The 18867-nt window shown below is 32.1% G+C and overlaps 1 protein-coding gene across 1 annotated transcript; it reads right to left on the bottom strand.

Moving 5' to 3' along the window:
- Window positions 1–3784: 3784 nt before the first annotated feature.
- Window positions 3785–11243, bottom strand: LOC18037937 (ABC transporter G family member 34). Its single transcript, XM_006430207.2, has 20 exons — window positions 10609–11243; window positions 10382–10502; window positions 10188–10276; window positions 10024–10108; window positions 9636–9926; window positions 9463–9553; window positions 8408–9308; window positions 8080–8240; window positions 7834–7937; window positions 7504–7669; window positions 7342–7416; window positions 6940–7076; window positions 6488–6820; window positions 6095–6385; window positions 5902–5985; window positions 5584–5717; window positions 5224–5451; window positions 4840–5011; window positions 4465–4719; window positions 3785–4236 (listed from the first exon to the last, which is right to left on the bottom strand). Exons 1-20 carry the CDS (start codon window positions 10989–10991, stop codon window positions 3961–3963), a joined length of 4377 nt encoding a protein of 1458 aa, XP_006430270.1. The 5' UTR covers window positions 10992–11243; the 3' UTR covers window positions 3785–3960.
- Between the last annotated feature and the right edge of the window lie 7624 nt (window positions 11244–18867).

Raw genomic sequence — 18867 nt, 5'->3', positions numbered from 1 at the left:
TCTTTTGGACTCAAATGGAAAACTTGAAGAATTTATGGGCCTTTTCACAGATTTACTTCAGATTAAGGGGTCTTTGTGATAGTTTATGATGACGTGGCGGAACTCATCGTGATTCTGTCGTGCATTTTCCAGGAATATCGGAACAAAAGTGGCTGATGAACAGCACCTGGTGTCAGCTCATTTTCTTCTTCGTTAGTTACTCGTTTTCCATAGGATTTATTTCATTGTGATCTATGCAATTTCCTCTGTAGCTCCAATCTGTATCTTGATCGTTTGATCTATAAAGTGAGTATATATTTTTTTTTCTTCATAACTTGGTTGCATACAACTGCGTTCATCAATTTTGTTCTTGGTTCTGTATTGTTGCTGTCTTCAATCTGATTGTGTTCAATTCATGAAGAATTAACTTGAAAAGCCTTTAGTCCGAGCAGTGAAGTTCTTTCTGGCTTTTTATTTTTTTCCCCCCGTTTTCTCGCGATCAATACTGACTGCCTATACGTGGTGAAATTTTTACATTGCATAAAGAATTGTTTTAAAATGGGCTAGGACATTTTAAGTTAACATAATTCCAACGTAGATATGTTACATATTACATTCGAAAGTTTTTTGGAACTCTAGACAAAACTCAAAAAAAAAAAAAAATTATTATTAAGAGTAGTTTGGAAATTCCACCAGTCACCGCTTCTTACGTCCTCCTCCTTCTTATTAATTTTTTTTTTCCTTTGCTTCCCCAATCACAAATTTTAATTTGGTAATAAACTTAAAGAAAGAAAAAAAAAGAGACAAAATTAAGAAAAATTGGACAAGATTACTTTTTTTTTTTTTTTTAGGTTTTCAAAATTTTATACTATTATGTTTAAGTAATTAATTTATTTTTTCAGGTAATCAAAAAAACAATTCCTCCGTCATACTCAGAAACATGAATTTTGGTAATAAATAATTAAAAAATGATGGCCAATCACCTCATCTATGACCATCGCACTAACAAAACTAAAGTATCTAATGAAGAAAAGGAGAAAAAAAAATATCACGGAAGAAGGGGACGGCTACTTAGGGGAGAAGACGATAAAAGAAATGAGAAGAAAAAAAAAAGTTCAACATCTTTTTTAATATTAAATAACCTGTAAAACGATGTGTTTTTGTGTTTTCCAAAAAAACTAAGATTGAGTTCAATTTTATCCATTCAATAATTTAAATGACACATATCAAGATTAGGGGTGGGCATGGGTTGGTTTGGGTTAGATTTTAAGTCAACTTAAACCAAACCATACAAATTTGGATTCAACCCAAACCAACCCAAACCAAATCATTTGGGTTTGATTTGGGTTTAGTTTGAATTTTATTATTAAAATAATTTTTATTTTAATAAAATTTAATTATATCAAAATTATAATAATTATTAATTGTTATTAATTATTAAATTGATATTAAAATATAAAAAAATATAGTGGATAAAAATTATAAATTTTACAATAACTTAATCCTTAAATTAAAGAATACTAGAAAATCAAAATAAAGTTTAATCACAAAAATTATTATTTCTCAATAAATAAGAACGTACACTTTAATAATAAACTTTCACAAACATGACATTAACAATCTAATAATAAATTTTGCCACTTGTTATTTATTATGCAATATTTGTTTTTATTTATCGTTTTGGTAGTTTTGCATTATGTTGTCTACTTATATGTTTAATTTTAGGGAGATTGCCACTTTTCCCCCTACAGTAATCAATATATATCATTTTTCCCTCTTCTATTTTTATAATGGCCAAAAACTCCCCTAATAGTATAAGTTTACAATATTACCCTTATTTTCAACTACTCTTTTATTTATATTTATTATAAATTAAATAAATCACATGAATAGAAACTAAATAAAAAATAAAGCATTAAAAATAAGAAATATATGTTTTGATATGAACAAAAAAATTAATAATAAAAATTTTTTATACTTATTTATTTTGTGAAAATTTTCTTATAATAAATATATAAGAAAATTATTAGTAAAATGATAAAAAAATTATTATAAGAAAACTTGAATGACAAATAAAAATTTATTATAAGATAAATAATAAAATATTTTACCTATACTTTTTATATTTAATTTTAAAATATTACAAAATGTTTATTATAAGAAAATGTTCACAAAATAAATAATTACAAGAAAAATTTTTATTATTAATTTTTTTGCTCATATCAAAACATATATTTCTTGTTTTAATACTTAATTTTTTATTTGGTTTCTATTCATGTAATTTTTGTAAATAAGAAAAAAAATTTATGTTATTTACAACAATATTTATTTAATTTAAATTTATTTTTACTGTTATTTTTATTTTCTAACTGTTGACAATTGATTCAAGATTAATAATCATGACTTTACATAAAAACAACGGGAGATTGTCACTTTCTCCCCTACAGTAATCAATATATACTATTTACCCTCATGTTATTTTTATAATAGCCAAAAATTCCCCTGACAGCATAAGTTTACAATATTACCCTTATTTTTAATTACTCTTTTATTTACATTTATTATAAATAAAATAAATTACATGAATAGAAACTAAATAAAAAATTAAGTATTAAAAAGGAGAAATATATGTTTTGATATTAGCAAAAAAATTAATAATAAATTTTTTTTTTGTAATTATTTATTTTGTGAACATTTTCTTATAATAAACATTTTGTAATATTTTAAAATTAAATGTAAAAAGTATAGGCAAAATATTTTATTATTTATTTTATAATAAATTTTTATTTGTCATTCAAATTTTCTTATAATAATTTTTTTATCATTTTATAATAATTGGCAAAATATTTTATTATTTATCTTATAATAAATTTTTATTTGTCATTCAAATTTTCTTATAATAATTTTTTTATCATTTTATAATAACTTTCTTATATATTTATTATAGGAAAATGTTCACAAAATAAATAAGTACAAGAAAAAAATTTTATTATTAATTTTTTTTCTCATATCAAAATATATATTTCTTGTTTTAAATGCTTAATTTTTTATTTAGTTTCTATTCATGTGATTTATTTAATTTATAATAAATATAAATAAAGAGTAGTTGAAAATAAGGGTAATATTGTAAACTTATGCTGTCATGAGGGTTTTTGGCCATTATAAAAATAATAGGGAGGAAAATGGTATATGTTAATTACTGTAGGGGGGAAATTGACAATCTCCCTAAAAACAACACTAATTCATTTAGTTGAAAAATAAAAAATCACAAAACACACTTTTATTTTGTAGATATTTGATTACTGTTCTCAAATATGCTACGGTAAATGGCTGAGGCGGCAGCCAATCACCGTGTGGCTTCCATTTCTGAAAGGTTTTAAAATCAGTTAAGGTTGGTTTTTTTTTTTTGTTTTTTTTTTAAGGTCCTGCATATAATTGAGATTGAATAGTTACAATTTAAAATTTATAATACTAAATTATTTAGTAACTATTGTGACTTAAAGATTAAATTTGATCCCACACTTTATCATTAACCAATCATTTCTTAGTCAAAGATAACTAGTGCTGTAAAGGAAAAATTTTGGAAGGCTTTCGCGAATATACAAGGAAAATCAATATTTAAGGAGCAGATCAAATGGGCAGTTTCTATTACGGTGTTGGTTGGATGCTTGAATAAAATCTTTATCTCATGTTTGATAACACAAGAGGTGAGGTCAGAGTTCGTGGGGTCAGAACAACAAATGAGATTAAGATTATAGTCGTGTTCTGCTTTAGAAACAAAAAAAGGATAGTTTCTGCAACTAAATTCTGTCAAAAAAATACTTGCATTCTTATTGAACAAAGTACATTACAAACATACATTTATATCACAAAGTCAATTACTAAACGAGAAAAAGGAAGTACAAAAGAAAAAAAAAATGTGGTAACCTTTTGTTTCCCACATGCTCACTTAGGTCTATCATTCTTAAGATTTGAGCTGGTTTATCTCCTTTGGAAGTTGATGGCCTTGATGGCATAGGCAAACACAAACAAGAACACGGCCATCCAGACAATGTGCATGATACTAACGACAGGAATGAAATCTTTCTTGAAATCATAATTATCTTCGATGAATTGCTTCACTGTCATTTTAGTATTATTACCATCAGGAATCTCCACAAGTGACTCTAAGTCACCAACTTGACAAGTCACAAGGCCATACAGATTCCAAGCCACCGGAGAAAGCCAGTAGTACCACCTCCACCAGACAGGAATATCCTGTAACGCAGATCGAGTGTCAGTTTAAAAATGCACAATGCAGAATTATCAAGAAATTAAAACTAAAACTTGCTTCCATGCAGCTCTGTCTTGTTCATTTTCAGCTTAACCACCTGCACAATTTTTTATGCTATGCCCTCAACGGCTTTAGGGATGATTTTATTCAAATTGGCGTGGATAAAAATGGAAAATCAAATATGGAACAAGTCTTTTGTTTGCAGCACATACCGATCTGGCAACGAGGAAACCGGAGAACAAGTTCCATACACTAAGGAAGAAGGACAAGACAATGGTAGCAACTTGCTGGCCAGGAGTCAATGCGACAATCATCATTCCGTACAATGTGAAAATGATAAAAGACGCCCACATGAAGTAGAAGAACAAGCAGAATTTTCCCAGCTCCCACTTGAATCCAATCATCGCGTAAAGGATAAGAACATACACGACACTTTGAACTGATACATATATTATCTCTACGGCTACCTGCAGCATTAGGAGATGTTCATTAAACAGCTTGCAAATAATAAAGTTTCTGATCCATTACAAAGGGAAGATAGAATCGAAACACATTAAGTTCTTGAAGAGATGAAATGTATTTCTTACTTGAGCAAGTGCATAAGGCATTGCAGCAAACATCCCTGCGGCTCTTTCACGGTAGTATACTGTTCTCTCAACGCAGATAACGGGTATCACGGATATGGCATTGCTGGTTCCAAGGAAAATACAAATAGAATACATAGCTCCAAAAAGATTCTGCAGATCTTGTTGTTTGGAACTGTTTAAAAAAGAAAAAAATATATATCAATTTAATTCATACAAAACCAATAGTTTCAAATTTTCATCAAGACAAACAATTTAAGCACACTTTATATAGAAGGAATAATCATATTAAAATTTAGAGTATCGACATTTTGCAGAATTTTTTTGTATCATACCGCTAATGGTAATTTAACATAAGAACCAAATAGAAAATGGAAGTCAACTTACGTCTTCTGTCCTTTGTCCCAGTAGATTAAACCAAAGAAAATGGCAATGACAAGAGTCATGCCAAATCGGATAGCATTGTACTGAGGGTTTCTCCAATAAGACCAATACTGTTTCCAGAAACAAGCCCTAAATTGGGTTAAAAATGGTTGAGAGTATTTGGTTGGGAAGTAGAGATCTGACGAGCCAGGTGGTGGAGTACTAAGCTCTTTGATAAGTTCCTTATTCCTCCTGAAAGGGTGTCAAGAAAGTAATAATTTAATAAAATAACTTGAAATCCGCGCCTATATGAAAAATGAATTAATTTAAAAATTAGCCATAGCATGTTGAAAATTTGAAATCATGTGTTGGACTCAAACTTACTGATGAAGCGATGAATCGGCATAAACTTCAGCAAAATCAATTCCCAGTTGATTCTCAACTGAAATGTTACTGACCTCCAGCATCCATGTTGCAGGATTGTATGCTTCCTTAATTTTAGGAACCCCTGGAACAGCCTGATGGTTTATTGATGTTAGTGCATGTTTTGATTCTTGCTAGTGGTAATTCAATTACTACTCAAGATCAGAGCCAAATATTCATTAGAAATTTTTAAAACTGAAATGATTAAGTCTATCATTTGTCTTTTCAAAACTAAAGAGAGCCATCCACAGAAAGAGCAGGAAAAAAGGGAATGCTAACCTCAAAATACTCTATGAGCTTGTGAGATTCGTGACCAAGAGGTCCAGCATAAATGACGCGGCCCCCTCTTTTCAACAACAATAGCTGCAACAACCACAATATCATTTTCAATACATGCAACAAAATGACATATTTCTGAAGAAAACTAACAATAATATATTTATGATGAAAACTTATAAGATTTGGAAAGTACCTCGTCAAATGCTTCAAAAATGTCTATGCTTGGCTGGTGGATTGTACACACAACTGTTCTCCCTGTATCCACTGTATTTCTAACAGTACGCATGACAATAGCAGCAGCTCTAGCATCAAGCCCAGATGTAGGCTCATCCATGAAGATGATAGAAGGGTTAGCAACCAATTCTACAGCAATCGTCAATCTCTTCCTTTGCTCTGTCGAAAGACCACTTACTCCGGGAAGGCCAACCATAGAATCATTCAATGATTTGAGCTCAACAAGCTCCATAACTTCATCAACAAACATCTGCCAGACACAAAGGAAGTAGAGAAAAATAAACACACAATAGGATCATCAGGTAATTTGTCAAACCACTTTGAAAAGAAGGATTCTAGATGAAATATGTACCTTTCTTTTTTTCGTATCAACGTCTGAAGAAAGACGAAGCCATGCTGAGTAGAGGAGAGATTCATAGACAGTAACATAGGGTGAATGAATGTCATTCTGTTCACAATAACCACTCACTCGAGCAAATGTTTCTTGGTTTTTGGGGTAACCAGAAATTTTAATGTCCCCTTCAATATATCCTCCGGTCTTCCTTCCTGCCAATACATCCATCAGAGTTGTCTTCCCCGCACCACTTACACCCATTAATGCTGTCAATATTCCTGGCCTGAATGCACCGCTGACACTGTGTAGCAGTTGAAGACGATCTTCTCCAACTCCTTCAGTCTTCATTTCCTGGAGTAGAATGCCAAGTAATTACGTCAAATTTTGGCCGCATAAATGAAAAGAGTTGTTTCCAAAGCAATTAGATATTTACGTCATATGTTTTATCATGTATTGAGACGATGACTTACTGCAGGCATATCCACGAAGTAGCTCATATTGTCGAATGTAAGTGAAAGGGGCTGGAAGGGTAAAATCATCCCCCTTTTAGTTACATTTTCAGCAGCCCCAACAGTTTCAGATGAACTTCTCACTGCCATTTGCATACCTGCAGTAGTTCAAAAATAGTTTGGGCATTTATAACGATTTGATATCATAACCAATAGGAGGTTATAAAAAGTTTGATTGTAAATCGGAAGCTTAATTGCAGCTATATTATGGTAGCATACAAGTTAATCAACCTCTCATGCGAAAACAGATCAACTGCATGTTAATCTCTGACTAAATCACCAGCAGAGACAATGGGAAAAAGGCAAGAATCGAAGGGAAGAAAAAAAAAAAAACACTAAACGAGGCAAGGCAAGGTCATAAACCTTCTGCTTCATGTCCAGATGCTCGCTGCTTCTCTCCATCTTCTTCTATGACAGTCGAATTTGAATCACCAATAGCTGAAACGTATATCCCACATTTTGTGTTGGTCAAGATAGAAACTTTATTTTTATGCAAAGAAACAATGTTTAAATTCGATTACTTACGATTCAAGTAAGCCAAAGCTGCAATAAACAGAAAGTTGAAGAGAAAAGAATATCCAGTCAGTGCTCCAACGCCAATCCAATACCAATTACTTTCAGTGGAGAAGCCCCTAATTTTGAGAAGTACTTTCCCAATTGTAGGTTGATTAATACTGGGGTCTTTATTTTGCTGCAATATATTGAAACATATGAGTTATGGCGGATGAATTATGGCCAGGAAATGAGGAAAATAAGAGATGACAATATTTATGTGTGTAAAATGCATTTATCATTTATATCAGTAAATGGAATGAGAATCACAAGAGGAAAAAGTCAAAGCAAAATAGATCTTACTGCATCCCATCTTCCACCAAGGAATTCATTTACAAGTAACGAAGTCTGTCCATACATCATAGGGGAAATATAGTAGCCCCATCTCAGAAACGGCTCAATGTCATCTGCAGGCACAAAATGAAAAAATGATTGAACTGATCCATTATTCCTTAACGAGAATAGAATTTCTATTAAAGGTACAATTTTTTTGTTCATAATCCAGCAAAAATAACTTAATAGTGAGAAAGAAAAAGGTAATCAGCTTACCTTTGGCCATGACGAATCCTCCAAGCGACATCATGATTAACAAGATGAAAGTACCCAGTGTATTTGAAATAACTTCAGTTCTTCCAACAGCAGCAACTAACCGGTAAAGAGGCAGAGACATATTATGAATAGAAAAGAATGCCAAGAATTGCTTGAAGAACCTAAAGGAAAGAACAAGGAGATAAATTTCAGTCCAAGAAACTCAAATAACTGTTAGATCTAGCACTGACTCATAGCTATGAAAAATCAAAAACTTAAAATCCACATATTATAGTTGTACTGTCAATGTTGTGAGATATAGAACTGTGACTCTAAGAACTACCATTACCTGCTTGCTGCTGGATCATAACCTATGGTGTAGTAAGTCAGAGCGACCCATATTGTTGAATCCAGGATTGATATTGGGATCCTGAGAAGCCATATAGGTAAGGCAAAAGCCCAGGAAGGATAGAATAAGTGATCCCTTTGTTTGTAAAATATGGGGAGCCTCAAAACCGTCATTGCATTTTCAGCAAACCCGTTAAACATTATATTGAGCAGACTGAAAAACAGTGCTCCAAAATACCTACTGCCACCATTCATATCTCCCACTGACATTTCTGTTCTGAAGTACACCGTCATGCAAATTAGGGACATGAATGTTAACTGGAAAGTCTTGAAAATATATACAAACGAATTGCGCTTCATTAGCAGCCACTCCCTTGCAAAACAAGCCCTGAACAATTCCCATTTTGAAATACCATACTTCTCTTTCACCAACGAAGCCGGATGGGCTTGGGATTTATCATAAGGGACCCTAAGATCCGATGCAATCTGCTGGCCCATGTGGAAAGATTTAAAACCTTCCACAAAATCAGACACTGGAATATATCTGTAGGGTTGGTTTTTTCTAAACCAATATTGTTCTTGATCCTTTTTCGAAGTGACTTCTTGCAGAAAATCTGCAACTCCTTTTCTTTCAGGGCATTTGAAACCCATGTGTTCAAAGAACTCAAGGACATTATCACGTGGACCTTGGTAGACAATTTGACCTTCTGAAAGTAAGATAATATCATCAAAAAGATCATACGTCTCTGGTGCCGGTTGCAGAAGAGCAACAATCATTGTTACATCCAGGATGTGAACCATTTGCTTCAAAAACTTGCAAATCTGAAAAGTGGTGGAGCTATCCAACCCAGTTGATATCTCATCCATATAAAGAACATTTGCCGTTCCAACCAACATCTCTCCTGCACACATTAAAATTGTTAAATGTTGATGCTTTGCAATAAAGAAAATAATTTTTTTTTAAGATAAAGCAACAATTTTTAAGAAGCTGCTACTGCTAGAGAAACTTATGAATGAGCAATCAAGATTGCCAAGGACTTGTCGTGGGCAACATACCAGTTGTAACACGCTTTTTCTGACCACCAGAAATACCTCTTCTCATCTCATCACCAACCATAGTATCGGCACATATATCCAAGCCAAGAATCTGTTATGGTTAATAAATTTTATGTATCATGAAATATGTTACGATCGTGTGAAACAAAACAAAGTTGAAATGGAGAACAAACCTTGAGAACATAGTCTGTAACCAAACTAGTTTCTTGGCCTGCAACTGCCACAGCTTTCATGAATGCATCAATCTCAGGATCTGGCTTAATTCCTGCTTGTTTCTCTCTTCTCGAAAGTTCAGCGAGCAGTTCATATCTTGTACCAACACCTAAGCATCTTCCTGAGAAATCCAGTGTCTCTCTCACTGTCATCTCTCCATGGTGAAGATCATGTTGACTGATGTAAGCACAGGTTCTCTGTGGCACAAACTCATTCAATTCATGGCCACAGTATGTGATTTTCCCAGATGCCTGTGCAGTTCTCCAAATCCAGATTGTCAGAAACTTATCTAAGATAATTAAACATAAAGTAATCAGAGATCAAATTGTAAAGAGATGGGAAACAGACCCTCAAATCTTTACCAAGCTTCCCAGCAAGAGCCAACATCAATGTTGTTTTCCCGGCACCAGGAGGACCAAGAAGTAGTGTCATCCTGAAATTTCTATGTCAGTAACCGATACAACAAATATTGGTTAATCAGATCACAAAACATATTTCATGAAATTAATTACCTTGATGGTTTGACAATCCCACTGACATCTTTAAGGATCCGAACGCTTCTTTTCTTAGATGGGACTAAATGCAACAATCCTAGAGCGCTCTATTTTCCATGAAAAATCAGAAGAACAACAATTAATCTTCAAAAGAATTTTAGAAATTGGCAGACAAAGATACCAAGAATAAATGGAAAAGGGGAAAAAAATACCTCCAACATGTTCAAGGCAACATTAAGCAAGGTAGGGAGAGCTCTGGTTCCAACATGCACATCACCTTCTACGGATAAATGATCATATCGAACTTCAATCTTAGGAATCTCAATTCCCACTCTGTTACAATCATTAATCACAAAGAAGTGTACCATTAAAAAAAAAAAAAAGTCAAATGATTCAATCGGCAAAATCAAACAAAATAAAATGAAAAATACTTGTTTACCTATCAGTTCTGTGCCTAATTCTTTTAAGGAACTTTTCATTATCCTCTTCAACGATTTTCAATATACTTTCGAGCAACCGCTTCTTATCTTGGATGGCAAGATTACTGACATCAACTTCATGTTTAACAACTTTTCCATCTTCAAGAACTTGGTTTAGCATGCCCTTCTTTAGCCGATCGTAGGTCGGCAGCCGCTCAATGGCGGCCCACCGCAGCTCCTCTTCATCGTCCTGCCTTTCACTCCTACTGAACACGTTGTCCGGCGCATTCCATACTTCCCGGATGCTGGCCGACGCCCAGCTCCGGCGGCTACCCGATGATATGCTCTGCCCCCCTCTCACTGAAAATGATCTTGCTAGATCGTCTGCCACGGTGGCACTCATCTTGCTGTGTTCAATCCAAACCTCTTCTTCTTCTTCTTTATTTTATTATCTTTTTCTTATTAAAGTCTTTAGAAAATAAGATGTAAACCGATTGAATATAAACGAAAAACTTTACAAAACAGCTTATGGCTTGAATCAAAGAATGAAATTGAAGCTGGTGGGAGAAATGAATTTTAAAAGGGAGTGTGAAGGGTGCTAGTGGATGCAGCAGCCTGGCAATTTATAAAAAGAAAGACTACTTGCGTGGAACGTTCGTCAAAGCAAGCGGGTTCTGCATTTATTTTTTTTTTAATTTAAAATTCTTAATTTTGCAACACGTTTTATTTTGTTATTTTTGTTATATTTGTTTATTTAGTCTATGAAATTTTATTGATTAATGATTATATTTCGGTAATGGAAATAATTTACGATGTAACGCTCGTCAAAAGAGGCGGGCTCTCTCTGTTTATTTATTTATACATCGACTTTTGGGACCTGTCTATGGTACAGATTCTGTAACAAACATCTCCCGTCATCCCACCATCCGATTTTCTATTGTTCAGTTTCTCACTCCACATCCAACCACATCCAACGGCTGATGCTGCAGTCTGTACCTTACAGATTCTGTAAGCTAGTCGAGTCCCGACTTTTGGATCACGTTTCGGGTTTTGTTTTTCATGAATTAATTATCAACTAGACCAAGAAGTCTGTTGTCCAATTCATGATGTCGATTTTAATGAGGCTTTCTTGACAGCTAGTAGTTGGCGAAGATGAGGAGGAATCTTCGATTATTTATATTTAAAAAAAAATCGAAATAATTGCATCGAGACGCTGCAGCAATTTGGGAGGAGCTTTTGATTTTATATTTATATTGGTCAAATAATTGACGAAGAGTTTCTTCGTCTTCTTTTGTAGACTCTATTCATCGGCAAATAGTAATTCTTGGCATTCGTAAAAGAGGGGCTCAACTCAAACCTTTTGCTTCTAGAGAAATAAAAATAAAAAACCCACAGGTTTGGATATTTTGACAAATGAACCCACCTTGTTCAATTTCTTTACACATTAGTCCTTAACTATCGTTGACCATTAAAAAAAAAAATCTAAACATATTGATTGAAGTCGTGATTTTAATCACCACGACGCCGTTTAATGATTTGGCAATTATTGTACTTAGTTACTTACCCCTCCAAGCAGGTAACCCTATAATTTTAAATATATTTTCAGTCTCCTATAATTACGAAAAAGCAAGCAAGGTGATGGAGATTTGTCGGTCCATCTTGATTTATATTTATTTTAAAAACAACAAGTTGATGGAGACTTGCTGATAATCTTATCACCGATATTTAGATATAAAAAATCCTAACAAAATGCTGACAACAACGGCATGATATTGATTCTGATTTACTTGTCTAATTACGAATTAAATTAATTAGCCAATAGTATTCCCAATTACTATCTATTGGGACTTGTTGAATTTTGTTGACAGAATTTGTGAAAAATGCACGGCTTACACGAGTCATTATTTTCCTGAGCATTCAAAGTAAAAAGAAAAATTCGCCTTACTATATAATTATTTTTTTATTTTTGAAGGCTGAACACGGGGTTGAGAGAATTGATGATAATGGTGTTGACTAAAATGAATCCATTTAACCATGGTTTATATATACCACAGATCCTAGAGAAATATATATAATATATCTGGGATCATCAAATAGATAAAAAAAAAAAAAAAGATAATTAAGACGTGTATGATCAATATTAAATCTGTGGAGTCCCTATCAGTCCCTCACCCAATCATCCATGTTAAAATCATATCTTTTTAGCTAATTTTAACAAGATTAGCTCCGTTTGTGTAATTTATGCCCACTCCTAAGGAGCGGCGTTGCTGCATGGCCGGTTAAGTTCTAGCAGCGGCTAGCTGCTCATATATGGTGGCTGAGAAGACGCACCTTTGTAGTCCTAATTTTTGAATTGTCTAGTATTTTTGTTTTTGAAATAATATTGACTATTTGAAAAAAGCTCACTAACGAATTAAAGAAATTAAAAGGTAGCGAATTTCGTAATGATGACGTTATTGTAAGCCATAAAATTGGAAATTTTTATTTATTTATTACAAGGACTAATGCTTAGAATTACAACTCACATCACATGAGAATATTTATTAATATATTTACAATCAGACAGAGGGATATTGACTACACTCTCATTTTAAGAGAGACAATTATTTATATAATTGCGAATGAAATTTTAGCCCCACAATATTTTTGTGGGGGCTTGAACCGCTGTCCTCACAAGTGTGAGGACAGCAGCTCAACCACTCATATTGGAAATATTTATGGTGCATCTAAATGACTAGATTCTGAATTAAAAAAAAAAATGTATTTTCTATTACCATGCAATTTATTCTTTCATAAATACGTTTCATTGGGTGGTGAGGATGAGACATTATAAAACAAAAAAAAAATCCCGACACATTATAAAAATTTACGATTATGCATACTATGAGTTGATACTTTTGTGTTAAAATAACCAAAAACCTCATTCAATGTAAACTTATAATTACTAAATTATCCATCAATGTAAATTTAATTTAATTTTCTACTATTTTCTTGTTCTTTATCTTCTCTCTCCTCTGTCACATTAGATCGTGCTAACTTTAATATATGCTGAATATAGAGTACAGAATGGTGGGCATGCATACATGGTTCATTTATTAAACAAATTAAGGAGTTACATACAGAGGAAATGAAGTGGGGAAATTATGAGAAATTAGTGATTGTGGTTCTTTTTTTTGGAAAAAATATCCTCTCTTCATTTTAGCTCTCATGAGCTTTTAAAAGATTTTATGTTATCTGTCTTTAAGTGATAGTGTATGGATATGATTTAACTTCTTTATTTTTTTATTTTATTAACAATCAATCACCACATGTATATTTACTCATGAGAAGATCAGATCAGAAGAGAATCCTGATTTTATTTTTTATTTTTTTTTGTAAAAAAAAAACTGAAGCACCGTTGTGTGATCGGTGTGTGTTTCGTTTTCTTTCTAATTCAATAAATATGACACATTAATTAATATTTTGTTTCTTTTACCTGAAAATTTCGAAATTAATGCGGAGAATCTCGCCAGCCAGGATTTAGATAGAACAAATAAAATTATAATATAGTTTTGCTCCCGAAGTTATTGTAATGCTGGCACGTATTAATATTGACCAATAATGTTTTCCTCTGGATGAGAATATGAGATGACAAAATAATTAGTTATTTTAAAGCTAAGTTACAGTTTATTAAGACTTTACAGGCTGGTTTTTTTGGAGTGGGTACTGTATGATTGCATGTGCATTTCAGTTTTCTAGAATTCATATCATTATCAATCAAAAAAAAAAAAAAGAAGAGGGACAGAGCATGAAAATGGGGATAAGATCATATGAAGAGAGACAAGAGAATATGTGATAGGTAGATACGATCCATATATTAAACCTGAACTAAAAGCCAATTCCATGTGCGTTCCAGTTTTCAAAAAATTATAAAATTTTACGAAAGAATGATCCTTTAAATGTATGTGACATCATTTAAATACAAAATTAATGTCTCGGTTATATAAAAAAATATTAACTCAACAACACCATTTTAATTTATAGAGTTGTAGGTGCATAGATTTACACCAGCAAATCCTATTTCACCACATTATCGTGAACACGAAGCAGCTGCACTTGGACGGACATTCAAGAGAAGGATAGTTATTTTCCTCCATAAACAACTACATATACATAAAAAGGGAACTTTTCATTTAGAAAGGGATTCTCTCTTTCAATTTCTCATACACATAACTGAAGAGAGATGCAGAAAATTAAAGGGGAAAAAAAAAGAGAGAGAGAGACACACATAATAGATTTTGCAGGAGCACTATTGTCCCTCAGTTGTGTGTATAAGAAATTGAAAGAGAGAATACATTTTTAAATGAAAAGTTCCCTTTATATAGTCAGTATAGTGTCTTTGACGAATGAGTAATGATATAGCTACAAATTCTTGTACAAATTTATTTTGTATAAATTTATGTGGCATGATAAGATTGGTTGAATTAAATATCACTTGACCCACATGATTTATTTTCATTATTTTATATTTTCATTCAACCAATGAATTAGTGCCACGTCAGTTTGTACAAAATAAATTTATACAATAATTTATGGTTGTATCATTACTCTTGACGAATATCAGACCGACATTTTAGACCTTTGGAAACTCAAGACAACAAAGGCTAATTTAGCCATTTTAAGTAATTTATGATTTCGTCCCCTTCAATATTACCATTTTTTTTTTTGAAAAAAAATACAAGTTGAAAAAAAAAATATATATATATATATATATATATATATATATAACACCAAACGTGCCGTTACATAGCAACTTCATTGTACTACCCTCGCCTCTGGTATGAAAGAGAGGAAATTGGCTGGAATCATCAAAGTCAGAGATAACGTTAGAAGTTTGCCGAGCTCACACTCAACGATGCATGCGCGTGATAATGAGAAAGATTTTTAATCCAGAAAGAAAGGGAAAGGATCATTTTTTGCTTTTCTCAAGAAAGCTCAATTTGCACTGGGCAGTAATGCAATCAGCTCAAAAGACAAAAGCCTTTCTTTCAGTTGCAGTACAGTTAATAATATTTTCCAGAAAGTTAGGCAAAGCCTGTTTGGGTGTGAGTGCTATATATATATATATATATATATATATAGAGGGAGCTGCTACCTTACAGTCTCTCACAAATTGAATTATGGGTCTTATTTAGGCCTACAGCCTTGTAAAAGGCTGTACCTTATATTACATGTAAGGTAGCAAAATCTATATATCGCCTACGCATCTCCATTTCTCAGGCAGACAAATTGTCTGAATTGGTCAAGTGATGAATTTTCTCTTAGCATGTCCGGAGGTCAACTCAATGAGTGCTACTGTGTCGCATTCTGATTGGAATCAGTCCTCCAGCAAGTAATATGCTCGGATCACAATAGTACTGCCACTGGACGAGAAATTTTGCTTATGATCTTCCCACGTGAACAGAGTGAAAGCATCCTTAATCCTCGTGCACAGCGGGCCCACATATAGTCACGTGGGGCACAAGATTCTTGTTCACTTCAGTTTTCTTTGTTCTTGAACTCCATCAGTAATCACATCGCTTTTCTTTAACAGGGGACTTCTTTTACTTTTTATTTTATAATCGGAGATCCTTACGTTACATAACTATACAATTATGCAGCAGTTAATTGAATTTTCATTCAACAGTTCTGTAGGTATAAAATAATAAAATTATATTATTTTTATAATTAAATAAAATTTTTATAATTACTACATAATCATATATGTTACATGATTATATAACATAACAAAAATTTTTATAATCATTTAGTTGCATTATTATTATTATTATTATTATTATTGTTATTGCCCTTTTCAAAGAGCTTCAGCTTGCATTATTATTATCAGATAGGCATAATTATAATATAACCGTTTCTGAAATTCAAGGGCTAGTGGTTTTAGACGTTGGATTTTTCCAATTAACAAATTTAAATATAATAAATAAATAAAATATATAAATAATGATCCTGTCTTTTAAATACCCAATTAAAAAAAATGTTATGTATTCGGTTTCCATAAATATCTGTAGCAAGACACCAGGGAAATAAAGGAATGTCCAAAGTACGAGTTTGAAGGTGACCCGGCATGACTTTGGATTTCAATAACCACAACTCTTTTTTTTTTTCTTTATCTTTTTCTTTTTTTTCTTTTAACGAACCACTCTAGTTAATTGATGTGGGTTTGGTTTGAACTTTGAATCAAGTAGCTTTGATCTTGACATTACACCTATCATATATCATAATTAAAATAAATTATCCTTTCTCATACATTAGATCAATTATTAAATACATATTAAAAGGTGAAATAATGTTTCTTTTCAAAAATATTATGAATTAAATAATAAATATATTTTCAAAATTTCATCATCAAACAATTGTGACTTAAGCTTCCAACAGAATTGCAAGTATTTATCAAACACTCTAAAATTATAACTTAACTTCCTACTAGTAGTACCAAGAGTAGGTAAGTGGATTGATATTACTATTTTGCTTGATATGGTCAAAGTTTATTGATTTTATGAGAAAATATCTATCAAAAAATTCTTAATTTTAGGGTATAATAGCTGACAATTATTTGGTGGAATTTGTTAATATCTTTTGTCTTAGGTAGAGGGTTCAAGTCTCTCTATACAGTAGTGAGAGTTTATTTTCATATTTTCTATGTTGGGCTTTATATGTGGCCTTCTATTAGACTTATATGTAAACTGCTATTTGGGCTTAATTATAACAATCGGTTGAGTTCATACACCTAATTATACATAGTACTATAATTCTAGTCAAATTTAGACAATCTATTAAATATGACAAATAAGGTAACGGATTTAGGGTTTGGATGCTACTTATTATGGTCTCGGGTGTCTAATAGGGATGACAATGGGGCAGATATGGGTTGGATCTACTCTACTCCAAATCTAAATTCATAATAAAAATCAAGATCCGTATCTGCTTTAGATCCGTTATGAATCCACATTTTTCGCTCCATATCCAGATCCAAAAAAGAAATAAATATCTATATCTGCTCCAAATCCGGAAAAAAAAAATTAAAATCCAAATCTGCTCTAGATTCGTCATGAATTCTAAAATTCAGTAATAAAAAAGTAATAATTTTTTAGATTGAAAATTGAAGGGTAAAATGTATTGATAACAAATAAATTATATAATTTTTCTCAAAAATATAATAAATATTGTAGCTTATACTTTTACACCAAAACAACAAATAAGAAAGATAATAAAATATCATTCCGAAGTAATTGCAAGAGTAAGATCAATCTAATATTCTATTGTCTCCTTCACCATTCTAATATCCACGATACACCTACCCTCATTCCTACAACATTAGATAATGATATATAAATTAAATATGATTTATATTCAGTCCTTTATTATTTTTATTATGACCATATTTGACTAAATATATGAATAACTATATTCCTTAAAAATTATTTGGCCAATATAATAAAATAAATTGTCAAGTTATATTACTTGACTTACAATTTGAATATTGCATGTACATGTTTTGAGGCTGACTGACCTTTAAATTTACAAAACTAACCTTTAAGTTTTAAGAGTTTAAATGCATGGTAAATACTACTAATATGTTATGAATAAAATTTATTATCATTATAATTTCACAATTGTTAAGAAACTTTTAAAATAAAATAAAATTAAAAGATGAGTGGATATGGATATGGATTTAGATATTAAGATAGATCCAGATATGCTCCAGATCCGTCTTAGATCCGCACATTAATATCCAAATCCGATCCAAATCCGATCCGATTGGATTTGGATCACGTGGATCTTGGATCAGATCCAATCCATTGCCATCCCTAGTGTCTAACTGACACATTCATAAGATACTGGAGGTCCAGGTATCAATGCTCTGTGAGAAAATCCCCACAGTAAACATGTAAATAATATTAACTTGATGAATGAAAGAGGGAGAGATACCAAACCAAAAACATAGACAAAGCTGTACAGGGGTCGGATGATAATTCACTAGCTAGTGAAAATCCCACTGTTTTATTTAGAAACGCGAAAGCAGAAAACTGGCATACTTCCAGGTTAATGGACTTTTAATTCTCCATCTGCATGCAGTAAATACTTTCAAGATACGTAAAATATCACAACTTTGAAGAGAAAACTCAGAAGATTGTTTGAATCCTAGAGAAAACTCCAGGATCAAGTGGGGGTATTTTCTTAAACTGAATTTTTCCATGGGCTAAGAAATATGTAGATATCACAATTTCTATGAAAAATTC

Source organism: Citrus clementina, unplaced genomic scaffold, assembly GCF_000493195.1.
Source record: "Citrus clementina cultivar Clemenules unplaced genomic scaffold, Citrus_clementina_v1.0 scaffold_6, whole genome shotgun sequence".
NCBI lineage: Eukaryota > Viridiplantae > Streptophyta > Magnoliopsida > Sapindales > Rutaceae > Citrus > Citrus x clementina.
This window is presented reverse-complemented; position numbering and strand designations above follow the sequence as displayed.